The 12,820-nt window shown below is 42.9% G+C and overlaps 1 protein-coding gene across 2 annotated transcripts in view; it reads right to left on the bottom strand.

The window, feature by feature from the left end:
- The window catches only part of FHIP1A (FHF complex subunit HOOK interacting protein 1A), a 392,657-nt gene that overhangs the window by 160,326 nt on the left and 219,511 nt on the right, over positions 1-12,820 (bottom strand). For both annotated transcript variants that reach the window (XM_086962295.1, XM_086962294.1), the window contains one exon: positions 980-1,606. In XM_086962295.1, coding sequence (XP_086818421.1) covers positions 980-1,606 — 627 coding nt within the window. The remainder of the gene's footprint in view (positions 1-979; positions 1,607-12,820) is intronic.

Below are 12,820 nucleotides of genomic sequence, written 5' to 3'. Positions count from 1 at the left end.
GCTAGGCTATTTTACAATGAAGGCCAACATTCCTGAAACTCAGCATGACAGAGCCTGGTACCAACATACAAAACTCGGCCTCCTATTTGTTGTCTACTCGGAATGGCTTACACGTTTTTCCACCCTAAAAGGGGTAGATTCCGGCCATTCTTCCCTATTTTAACCCAGGTGAACCTAAGAAACAACAGCCTTCCTTTCAATCATTAATGTGGGGGGCTCACATTCCACCTCCATGAGGACAACTGGATTAGAGAACACTAGCTTTTGTCAGCATTGCTTAATTTGTGATGGTAGCTGCAGGTGATGGGTACCAGTTCTAACTTTTGGGGACCAGGACTTATTTTTTACCATCAGATTTTGACCCACAGCCAAAGAGAGAAAGGTGGGAAAATGGCATGGTAAAGAGATAGACGTTTAGGGTGGCAGTGGAACAGAGAGGTTTGAGGAGGACTCAAGTTTGGCCAGTCCTGGTACTCAAAATTCAGTAACAACAGAAGCCTGTTACTTTGAACCACCTTCATCTTTTCCCTCAAATTATGCATTTTATTTACTTGGACATTAAACATGAATAAACGCATTGATCCGTTAAATAGATGGAGAGTTGTCATTAGGTCTCTTCTCTCCTTCTGACAGGGTTCTCTACAGACATCTGTCGCCACCACTATGTCACTGACCTGTACTAGGAGTACAAGCTGAGCAAATCCTAGAAAGGATGCATGTCTAATACACATCCAGGGCAGTTTTAATATAAACCTCTCTCACAATGCAGCGCCCCACTGCAGAACGATCACAGTGCTCCATTAGGTCCATGAATATTTAGAGTGCTACTGGAGATACAAGGCAAAGCCATGCTGTAAGACAACTTGCTCTAAATATGTTGAACTAAATATTAAAAATGACTGTTTTTATATTATTTTGGGACAAACAAGAGAACGAGCACCACATGAAAATGGAGGAAAGATAATTCAACCACACTTACCGGACAAAAATAGGTGCTCTCCACAATATGATTTGCAACCACATTATTCTCTGCAGACAGAGACATGATGAAGAGCAGGGCATCCCGTGCCTGCTGACCCACAGTTCCCTCCCTATGGATGAAAGGAATCAAGAGGGAGAAGATGAGGAAGTTAGCAGCTCCTTGATCCTCGCTGGTGTGGAAGAACAACTCCAAAATGGATGGATCTTTGACGAGGATGGAACAGAGTTGATTCAGCAAAACTACTAAGGCGGTCTCCACTGCGGGCGTGGTCGTCCCTGAGCAAGAGCTCAGCAGCATCATCAGAGGTTTCAAAATGGGTTTGTGGTGCAGCAACGGCTGGTGTGACTGGGTGACCAACATCTCGTACATCTTCAATTGCTCCAACTTGGTCTCATCTGTGAACTCTCGCCTTAGGCTCCACAGGAACAACTTCTCCATGATGTTATCGGAAACAACAAATTCCAAGATAGGGCCCATGGCAGCGTCCTTTGCCTGCTCATCTATCAGGAGAAAGAGCATGTGTTCTACGTAATTCTGCACAGCGCTGGCCTCATCTGCAGGTATCATCCCATGCTTCGCTTGAGAGTTTTTCAAAGGGTCATGCTTCTCCAAAATCTTGATGACCTAGGGAGATATCAGACAAGCAGCATGAACAGTAGAAAACTTCCTCAGGAAATGTACAGAGACTGTCAATGCACAAAAGCAGTAAGTAAATTATAAGACTGCAGGACACAAACCAGTGCTTTTGTAATGCAAGAGATTTATGTACACAATACCAAACCACGGCAACAAATAAGTGCATATACAGCTGTGAAGTGAATTAGTTACACGCCTGATAATGTTGGATTCCTCTGTGGGTGGCATTTTACAAAAAATTATTTTGTGGTACTCTAAATCTTGATAATCATGGAGTAGCATGTGAAAATACAAACTGCAAAAATGTATTTTTGAAAAAGATAAAATCCAAAAGAAAGAATATCAAAATCGTGACCTACTACTAAGCAGTGCCTCCAAAATATGGTATGACTGGAGTTTGATTTGAATGACACAATTCTAATATACGTAGGAAGTGAGTTTGGCTACATTTATGGTTTAAATACTGTCCAGAATTCTTTTTAGGACATTCTATATGTAAGGTAGATATGTAGGAATCTTTATTTTGGAGTATATGTTTTGAAATGTTTGTTTTCATATTGAACCCAGTTGCCTCTGGCAAAATCCCATTATTCGGGAGCTACCAATCGCTCATTGACACCTTCAGAGTAGCTCACAGCCTTTAGCACCTTTTTAAAAAAGTACAGGGTTACATCTTCCTTTTAAAGTTAAGGGAAGGCTGTGTTAATTTTACATTATTTTCTTCAGGTTGCAGATAGTAGGGACTGATAATGAGCAGCGCTGGAGTCAGATTTATGACCCACGGTATATAGGGGAAGAACTGAAGCACTGAGGTATTTAACTCAAATAAAAATCCTTGTCAACTCAATATTGGAGTGCAAGAACAAAATGATGCTTCTGAATGCTTTTAAATGGTAGAGAATTAGAATGAAAAATTACCTTCATGATTAAGTTAACTCTTAATTTACATTTTCTCCCATTTCAAAGGGTCACATTTACAAACTGCAGGCTTCTTGCCCCCAGTAGCTAGTAGACACCCTGCTATATATATAACTGAAAAATACAGTCCTTTTTTTAATGGGAGAAATTTAAAAATGAAGAAAATTATTTCTATGAAACATTAAATCTTAGGGCCTGATTACGATCTTTGCAGATGGGATGCTCCATCACAAACATGACTGTATTACAAGTTCTGTAGGATATAATGGAATTGTAATTTGGCCGACAGGATTTCCGTCAGTTTGTGACGGAGTAACCTGTCCGCCAAGATCATAATCAGGCGCTTAATGTTTTTCTCCACTTTCAATTAAGCCAATTCCAACTTAATGTATTATGAAGCAGGTTTCTTCGCTTTAAATTCCTCCAATTTAAACAAATGGCTGCATTTTAATGTTATAAAAATGGCACTGTGTCTACAGGCCACTCGGAGCAAGATGCCTCGTGTTAGTAAATGTGACACATGGAAATGGGATTAAATTTAAGTGATGAGTTTTGTGAAATCCATATAAACACTTAGTTAACTCTTCAGTTTAATTGTCTCCCATTCAAAGTGTTGCCTTTACACATTGCATCATGCATCTTGCTCCCAGTGGCTGGCAGACATTGTGCCATATTTCGAACTGAAAAATGCAGCCATTATTGTAAGTGAGAGATATTTTAATGCATAAAAATGTTCCATATCGTTAAAATTGTTGCAAAACGTTTTCTGCACTCTTTAAATTTCTCCCATTTAAAAAAAATGGTTATATGTTTGTATTATACAAATAATGGTGCTACATAGGATGAAAGGTATTCCAATGCCACAAGTACCTACGACATTGACTCTCAGTAACCCATACACATGTATTACATTCATCCACACACATGTTCATACATCCTCAAAGCCTACCCTCACACTGACACACTTGGCAGTCCTGTCATTGTGTTCATAATCAAAGTATTTTGTTCGAACCATACCATCTGGCTTTATGAAAATTAGGCTTAAAGTCAACGGAGCTGGAAGTGAGGGTGTCTGGTAACACTACGCGAGTGGCTTGGCCATCAGTAGCTCACAATGATTTTCACTGATCAGAAGTAGCTCTCACTACAGAAAAGGCTGGAGACCCCTGATATAGTCCATAACAGGCGTGTGACTCTAGGTTCGTATTCTTCAATCTTCAGCAAAGATAAGCCTGAAACTACGGACTAGTGAGTTCCCAACAGCAGTGTGATCTTCTACAGATATTGTATGTAGTCTCCTGTGATGAATAAATAAGGCACAGACCTACAACATGTGTAGTTATAGGGTAAAATAGGTTGCTTCCATTATTGCTGTGTAAAGTACATATTCTGCCCCCAGCAACGTATTTATTAATATATAGTTTATGCTAACTCAATTTATGGATGTCAATATATATTTAAAACTTTGCTGTAGATTAATTAGCTCTGTTCTGATCAATCTAAGCTAACCCCTAGAAAAAATACTTTTCAAAGGGTGCAATAGTTTCCAGACACTCATCGTTTATTTCATAATGTACTTGGAAAAGATACCCCTTGAATAATGGATCCGGCTATTAAAGTCCTAGATAGCGCAAAATCATGGACAGCAGCAAGGCTTGGGATAAAGATGGTAAGCAAACCCAAGTTACAAAAAGATAACCCACAATTGAGTTACCATGAATATCTGATCTACCTTCCAAATGACCCAGAGCCAACCTGTTCACTAAGAGCTCAGATATTTTAGTTAATGTGATATGTTTTCATTCACATCTATAAAACCATATTTAAAATACGGAAGAGAATGAACACAAAGGGTCACTATACGTCAAATGTGTGCAGTCCAAAGCAGTCTCTTCTGTTTTTTTTAATCATTCCAAGTTTACTTTTTCCTCCATTTCCAAATAATAATAACAAACACAGTGTTGCTGAAATACATTACATTCTACTGCCCAGGATGGTTAGAACCTTACAGATGGTTAGAACCTTAAAGGTGTGTGCTGTTGTAGCATACAACTGATTGCAAGTGTGGTCCCATCCATTCACAGATGTCTTTTGTAGTCACAACTGTGACGCCTAGCAACCACTGTTCTCCTGAAACTGCCTTCAGATGACATGTCGAGAGTCCCATTCATTTACGGCAGACCTACAAGTTTTTACGTGCACCCGTTCCTCTTGCAGAAGCAATTAAGGAATTGACAATCTGAAATTCTCTGGCAAAGTACCATTCAATGTATGATTTTTAACATTCATCTGGAATTGCATCCGTAACCCATATGTTCCTCTGATGACTTCTACGGCTTACAAGCATTCTGTCTTCTTAATTTAAATTTTGAAGTAATTTTATAGTTTTACACCAATATTAGGACTTGCATGTTATACATATCTGCTACTTCATCACGCCACGCAACTTCTTGCGTTGTTGCAGAAAATATCATACAATGGCACTCCTGAGATGTCATTGGCTTTAAAAGGCTGTGTGTTTTCACTTACACTAACCCTAAAAGCTTAGTCCCTATTCATTACACTAGTATATCTTCTCTCTCATTGGGTTGCTCACCTTTTGTGGGCATAACTGAAGGAAGTCTCTCTGGGTAACCTCCTCTGTCTCCTTTAATTATTTACTGTTTTCCTCCATCTATTTGAATACATTTTACTCACTTCCATAAGCCAGTCGTTATGATCGATTATGGTGATTGCTTTTCCTTTTTGTCCACAGGAGAAGTGGGAGGTTAAATATGACACAGCAGATTTAAAAAGTGGTAAGGAAAGGTAAGAACAGCAACATTTTAAGTCCCCTTTGTCATTTACACCGTAAGTTGGTACCAAAGAAAACTAGTTACTTACCTGTAACTACGGTTATCCAGTATTGGTATCTTTCATAGATTCACATGCCTGAATCATTCACCGTCGTCGAGGCGGGAGTCCCACGGTAAAAATATATACAATAGCAGTGCCTATAAATTTCTTGTAGTAGGCTGGAAAAGCCCAATGGCCTAACTAGGCCTCAAAACTTAGCAGCCTATCTACATCATTATGTAAAAAGACCTGAAATATTAGCCTCAGCCAATCATCTGTCCTCACCCTCTAGAACCTTCCCAGCTCAGGCAGTTCTCCTCAGATTTTCCCAGCACAAGCGAGAATGAGTATCCATAGAATAGAACTGCCCTGCCGGGGAGGAGGGTGGGTGCATGTGAATCTATGAAAGATACCAATACTGGATAACCGTAGTTACAGGTAAGTAACTCGTTTTCTTATCCAGTATTAGGGTATCTTTCATAGATTCACATGGCTGAATCAGAGTAGCAAGCAGTAACATCATGTCTGTCGATAGAGGAAGGTGGGAGACAAAGAAATCATATATCCATCCCCACTCAACCAGGAAGGTAATAGAGTACAAATTCGTTAACATAGCACATGCATTAAAACCTTCATAAAACATCATTGAAAGGACAGCATTATAAATACTTAAACTTTAAAAGAAGAATAAAAGATCATAAGTTATCCAACCTTAGTGAAGAAGATGCTGTAGCACCGCATCACCAACTGCTGTATCATCATGAATCGCCGACTGCAGACAGTAATGTTCGGTAAAAGTGTGTACACTTTTCCAAGTAGCAGCTCGGCAAATGTTCTCCAGCGTCACTCCAGCGAAAAGGGCCGTAGACGCTGATATTGTTCTCATGGAATGCGCCTTGACTTTCCTTGATAAAGGTTTGTTGGCCTTGTCATGACAGAAAGTAATTGTAGAAGACAACCACCTAGCTATAGTTGCTTTTGTGACAGCTTGACCCAAGGTGGCTCTGCCATAAGCAACAAAAAGTTGCTTAGATTTGCGGATGTCCTTTGTCTTTTGAAGATAAAACTTCGGGCATCGTTTCACATCCAGAGAATGTAAGACTTTCTCCGCAGGAGTTTTAGGATCCGGGAAAAAGGTTCTGAGTTTGACCGGTTGATTGATGTGGAATTGGGTTGGTACTTTAGGAATGAACTTTGGATTGGTTCTAAGCGTAACAAAGTCTTTAGAAAATTGCAAGAAAGGGTGAGTAATAGTGAAGGCCTGTATTTCACTAACTGCGAGCTGAAGTAAGAGCAAGCAAGATAGCCACTTTCCAAGTAAGAAACTTCAGTTCCGCTTTATGAATCGGTTCAAAAGGCCTTTTTAGAAGCTGAGAAAGAACAATATTAAGATCCCACTCAGGAGGAGGAGGACGAACTGGTGGAAAAGCTCGGAATAGCCCCTTAAGGAATTGTTTGATCAAAGAGGATGAACATAAGGATGGTTTGTTGGAACTCTTCCTGAATCTGGATATCGCTGCTAGGTGCACCTTAATGGAAGAAAAGACCAGCCATGGCCAAAGACAGTAGATATGGAAGGATGGCTTCAGGAGGAGCCTGAAGTGGATGAACATCATTGTTTCCACACCATGAGCAGAATCGCTTCCACTTGAAACGATATGTTTTGATGGTACTTTGTGCACGTGCTTGTGACAAGATTGCTCTTCAGTCCGAGGAGATGTTTAAGTCCTTGAACTCTAGGAAGTCAGGAGCCAAGCGTGCAAGTGCAGCGATTGAGGATCCGGATGACGGATTTGACCTCCCTCCCTTGTCAACATCGACACTGTCGGTTTGAGACGAAACGGAGGTTGTGAGAGAGCAGAAGGAGCTCCTGAAACCAAAATTGTCTTGGCCAATGGGGAGCAATGAGAATGAGAGTGCAGCGTTCCCTCTTCATCTTTTGCAGTACCTTTGGAATGAGCGGAATCGGAGGATAGGCGTATGCAAACATTCCGGTCCATCTCATCAGAAGGGTATTTCCTCTTGACCCCCGTTGTGGGAACCTGCTGGCATAAAACAGGCATTTGCTGTTCTGTTGTGTGGCGAACAAATCCAGCGTCGGTGTCCCCCAAAGTCGAAAGATCATCTCTATTTGATGTTGTTCGAGCTCCCATTCGTGACAGCCTGTGAACGTTCTGCTGAGGCTGTCTGCTAGAGAGTTCCGAACGCCTTGTACATGCTCTGCTCTAAGGGATATGCCGTGGCGCAGGGCCCATTCCCACATCTCCTGAGCCTCCAGCGACAGGGTGAGAGATTTCGTTCCTCCCTGTTTGTTTATGTAGAACATGCTGGTGGTATTGTCCGTACGCACCAGCACGGACGAATTCACAATCCTTGGCAGGAAGGCTTGTAGGGAGAGAAAAATGGCCCTTAGTTCCAAGCTGTTGATGTGCTTCTGTTGGTACTGGTGAGACCATCTTCCCTGGATCTGAAGGTCCTGAAGGTGACCTCCCCAACCTTCCATGGATGCGTCCGTGGTCAGGGTGAACTCTGGAATTTCTTGGAGAAAGGTGAGGCCCGGTGACAAATTGTTCGCCTTCGACCACCAAAGAAGAGCATGTTTCATTTTGGCAGTCACTTTGATGCGGTCGTCGAATGATCCTTCGACTTGCTTCCACTGACGCAGTAACTCTTCTTGCAACGGTCTCATTCTGAGTCTTGCCATAGGAATGAGGCTGATCTCAGATGAGCACATCCCTAGAAGGGAAGCGTATATCCGAACTGAAAGTGACCTTCTTGCGAATATCTGTTTTGCTAGTTTTAACAGCTTGTTTTGTCGCTCGTGTCAGGTACGCTTTGCACTGGCATGTGTTCAAGACTGCTCCCAGAAAGGTCAATTCTTGACGAGGTTGGAGCTGAGATTTCTTCGAATTGAGGGTCAGTCCTAGATTCGAGAAGAGAGAAAGCGTACTGCTGACCGCTTTCATTGTTGAGTTTCTGGTTGGACCTTTTAACAGCCAGTTGTCGAGGTATGGGAAAACTTGCATTCCCTGAGACCTCAACATTGTTGCCACCGGAGCCAGACATTTGGTAAAAATTCTGTGGGCCGACTTTAGGCCGAATGGGAGCACTTTGAACTGGAAATGGACGCCAGCCACTTGAAACCTTAGGTATTTGCGGTGTTTCGGGTGAATAGGGATATGGAAGTAGGCGTCTTGTAGATCCAGAGAAGCCATAAAGTCCCCTTCGTTGAGACAATTCAGAATGTCCTTCAACGTGACCATGCAAAAACTTTGTTTCTTTAGATATTTGTTGAGTTTGCGCAAATCCAATATTGGACGCCACTCTTCTGAATTTTTCTCTACGAGGAAGAAGCGAGAATAAAACCCTTTCCCTTTCTGAGAAGGAGGGACTCGTTCTATCGCATTCTTGTGTTGCATCTTTAAGGCTTCTTTGAAGAGTAAGTGAAGACTAGGGGGATGTGGACCCCTGGGCGGCGTTGTTGGAGGCTTCTGCAAAAACTCCAGAGTGTGTCCCTTGCTGACCAGATCCAGGACCCACTGATCTGAAGTTATCTTCCGCCATTGGTGGTAAAAGGCGGAGATTTTTGCGCCCACGGGAAGGGAAAGGTGAGTGGCTGACATCCGGCAAAGCTCATTGGCGCTTGTTGGAATCTCGCCCTTGATTACTTGAGCGTTGTTTCCCTCCTTGCCGAGAGAAAGAACCAGAGGCAGGCTGCCCGTAAGAGGATTGATAGTAAGGTTTGTTGTAGCTAGATTGATACTGACGATTTTGTTGGTTGGAATAATTGCCTCTGGAGGAGTAACCACGGCCTCTTGCTCCTCTAAAGGATTCCCTCTTGTATTGCAGGGTACCAGGAGATTTAGCTGTATCTGTATCAGTTTTTATAGCCAGCAAAGCGTCATTGATGTGCTTCCCAAAAAGTGAATCGCCATCGAATGCCATGTCCAAGATTTTGGTTTGGACCTCAGACCTGAAGGTGGTAGCCCTGAGCCAACCTTGACGCCGAAGTACAGCTGCTCCAGCCAATTGCCTGAAATTGGTGTTTGAAATGTCCAGGACGCAATCGATGATTTCTGAAGCCGCCCTTTCACCCTCCTGCACAATTCTGCATACCTCCATCTGGTGATCCTCAGGGATCAAATCAAGATATTCCGTGAGATCGGACCACATTTGTCTATCATAACGAGCCAGGATAGCCAATGAATTAGCTGCTTTAATGGAGGCTGCTGCATTTGCTGAAAATTTCTTTCCAATTGCATCAAGTCTTCTGCCCTCCTTGTCAGGTGGTGTTGAAATGGGAGCAGAAGGATTTTTGGATTTCTGCTGCGTAGCTTGGGATATGACAGAATCAGGTCTAGGGTGACCTGTTAAACAAGATGGAGTATCCGATGGTGCTCGATACTTTTTCTCTATTCTTGGAAGGACTGCAGGAATGGAAGCGGGTGTTTTCATTATGTTGAGGCCCTCCTTCCATATATAGTCAATAATGGGAATCGCCCTGGTAACTCTGCGATATCCCTCTTTAAAGTCATGTAAAAAGCAGTCCGACTGCTCAACTGTGACGGCTAATTCAAATCTATTAGCAGCTCTCTGCATAATATTGTGAAAACCGCCAATATCTTCAGGTGGAGAATCTGAAGGGCGGGGCGCAGGTGGTGAAGGCATAGGAATGACATAATCCTCCCAAGGATCCACAGGTGTCTTATCCGGAAACTCTCCTTCTTCCCTGCTTTCTTCGTCATCATTAGAAGAAGTGTCCGTATCATTTTGAGGAGCTGGACCAGTATCTTGTCTTGGTGACAATGAAGCTCTTGGTGACGGAGGTCTTGGCACGTCAACTGGAATAGGCGACCCAGCGGGTGCAACCGGGGTTGGTGGAAATCTCTGGTGATAATCCGCCAACATAGCCTACAAATCCTGAATTAAGGAAGTTGGCAAATGAGTAGTGTCCTCAGACCGAGAAGGTCTAGTATGAGGTGACTGATATGGCATGGAATAAACGTCATGTGTATAATGACCATGGACATCCTCTTCATCATCCTCCTGAAATTTAATATTTAATTGAGAAGGGTGACGGGCAATCCCAAAAGGACCGTCATCCTCTTCCCCTTCATCTGACTTCTCCTCCACATAGGTCTCCAAAATGTGCGATGGTAAGAGTGGAGAAATGTGTGAATAATCCTGCCTTTGATACGTTTTCATTTGAAAATGAGTGTAATGTATCTTTGTCGGAGGTGAACTGTGCAATAGATGAGCAGATGTCACTGCAGAAGCCACTGTTACAGGGATTTCCGTTGACGGTCCTGTTAATGTCAAAGATTTTGCCGTCGACGGGGTCGTCAATGGTGTCTTCGTTGACGAACCTTTCGTCGTCGGGACCGTCGATAGCGTCTTCGTCGACGAGTCCCTCGTCGTCGGGACCGCCGATGATGCCTTCGTCGACGAGTCCCTCGTCGTCAGGACCGCTGATGATGCCTTCGTCGACGAGTCCCTCGTCGTCGGGACCGTCGATGGTGTCTTCGTCGACAAGCCCTTCGTCGACGGGTCCGTCGATGGTGTCCTCGTCGACGAGTCCTTCGTCGCCGAGCCCTTCGCCGACGAGGCCGTCGATGATGTCTTCGTCGACGAGTCTTTTGTCGACGAGGCCGTCGATGGTGACTTCGACGACGAGTCCTTTGTCGACGATGTCTTCGTCGACGATGATGTCGGCTTCGTTGACAGAATTGTCGTCGACGGACCAGAAGATTTAGTCGATGGAGCCGTCGTTGACGGAGACGTCGACGATGGCAACTTGTTTTTAGTCAGCGATGGTTTAACAGACATCAAAGGAGAGGTAATAGCCGAAGTGGTAACTGTAGAAGTAGATGAGGAGGCAGAAGTCAAAGTAGTAGTAGGTACAGACATCAGATAAACAGTCTTAGCCTGGGTTGTACTCACAGTTGTTAAACCTGAAGAAGCCAATGCACTCTTTGAGGGTTCTGAAGTTCTCTGAGAGGTTTTAAGTTTTTTCTTTCTCTCAGGAGAAGAACTTTCTTTGGATCTAGCTCTCTTGCTGGAGGTAGAGGCCTTGTCCTCATCATCAGTGGAAGTAGACTTCAACCACAAAAGAACCCTTGCCTCCCTATCCCTGATAGTTTTCTGAGGGAATGTACGGCAAATCCTACAGTCCTTCACAACATGTGAAGAGTGCAGACAATAAATACAGTCAGAGTGCTGGTCATCTACATAGACCCTCTTCTTGTAGCAGGTTCCACAAGAGAGCCTTCTTTTCAGACATTTTGAGGAAAAAAAGATCAAAAACTGAGTAGGCACTCAGGGAGACTCCCTTACACACGAAGTGCGGTGAAAATCTGAGGAGAACTGCCTGAGCTGGGAAGGTTCTAGAGGGTGAGGACAGCTGATTGGCTGAGGCTAATATTTCAGGTCTTTTTACATAATGATGTAGATAGGCTGCTAAGTTTTGAGGCCTAGTTTGGCCTTTGGGCTTTTCCAGCCTACTACAAGAAATGTATAGGCACTGCTATTGTATATATATTTACCGTGGGACTCCCGCCTCGACGACGGGGAATGATTCAGGCATGTGAATCTATGAAAGATACCCTAATACTGAATAACTGGAAGGCTTCTAGGCAAGCACCACTTAGAGATCTGGGAAGAATGAGTGTATCATACTGGTCCTTTCTGGGTAGTTATTGACAAGGTTGTTCTTTAAGGGTGTGCGAAAAACAGCCCAGGTAATAGATAGATATTCGAAAATCTCCCCGTATTGCTTGGTCTCTGGGATTGAGATCATCATCATGATTGTAACAGAGTTGCAACCAATGTGTCCTCTGGAGCAGGGGTGCGCAATAAAAGTTAAGGAAGATGCAAAATGTAAATGCAGTTTAGTTAAACTTACTGTACGTATATTATTGTGTGCGGATACCCTGAAAATATGGCCTGAATCTAGTCTTATTGAACACATGTACAGAACCATGCTCAACAGAGCACCAATGGTCAACCATCCACAACTTTCAGTTAGTGCGCTGGCTTTCAGAAATGGCATCACAGCCATCAAGAGCCCTAAACGCAATCGCCATTGATTGAAAGTATACAGCTCGAAATAGAGATCATTCTTTTAAGGTAGATTACTGTAGGATGAAATAATGAGTACTAGACTACTTAGCGATCACAATGATGGCTGAAAAGATTTTTTGATTATTTTGGGCCCCATTCACAGAGCTTTCTTTAAAAAAATATTACTCCCAGAAAGACAGAAGTGAGTCAAAACCACGTCACTCTTCCTCATAGAAAAAACATTTGTGAATTGGGCCCTTCATTTTAGACAATATGTACTGCAAAGAAGAAACCGTTAATTTGAGTTGCACAGTTGTTGTCACCTTGTCTGAATAACCCTACTAGTGATACTTTTAGTTTTTTTAAATATTCTATTTATTGGCATTTTCC

The sequence above is a fragment of the Lissotriton vulgaris genome, chromosome 3_1, assembly GCF_964263255.1.
Source record: "Lissotriton vulgaris chromosome 3_1, aLisVul1.2, whole genome shotgun sequence".
NCBI classification, from domain to species: Eukaryota; Metazoa; Chordata; class Amphibia; order Caudata; family Salamandridae; genus Lissotriton; species Lissotriton vulgaris.
The sequence above is the reverse complement of the archived record's forward strand: the minus strand, read 5'-3'. Positions and strand labels throughout refer to the sequence as shown.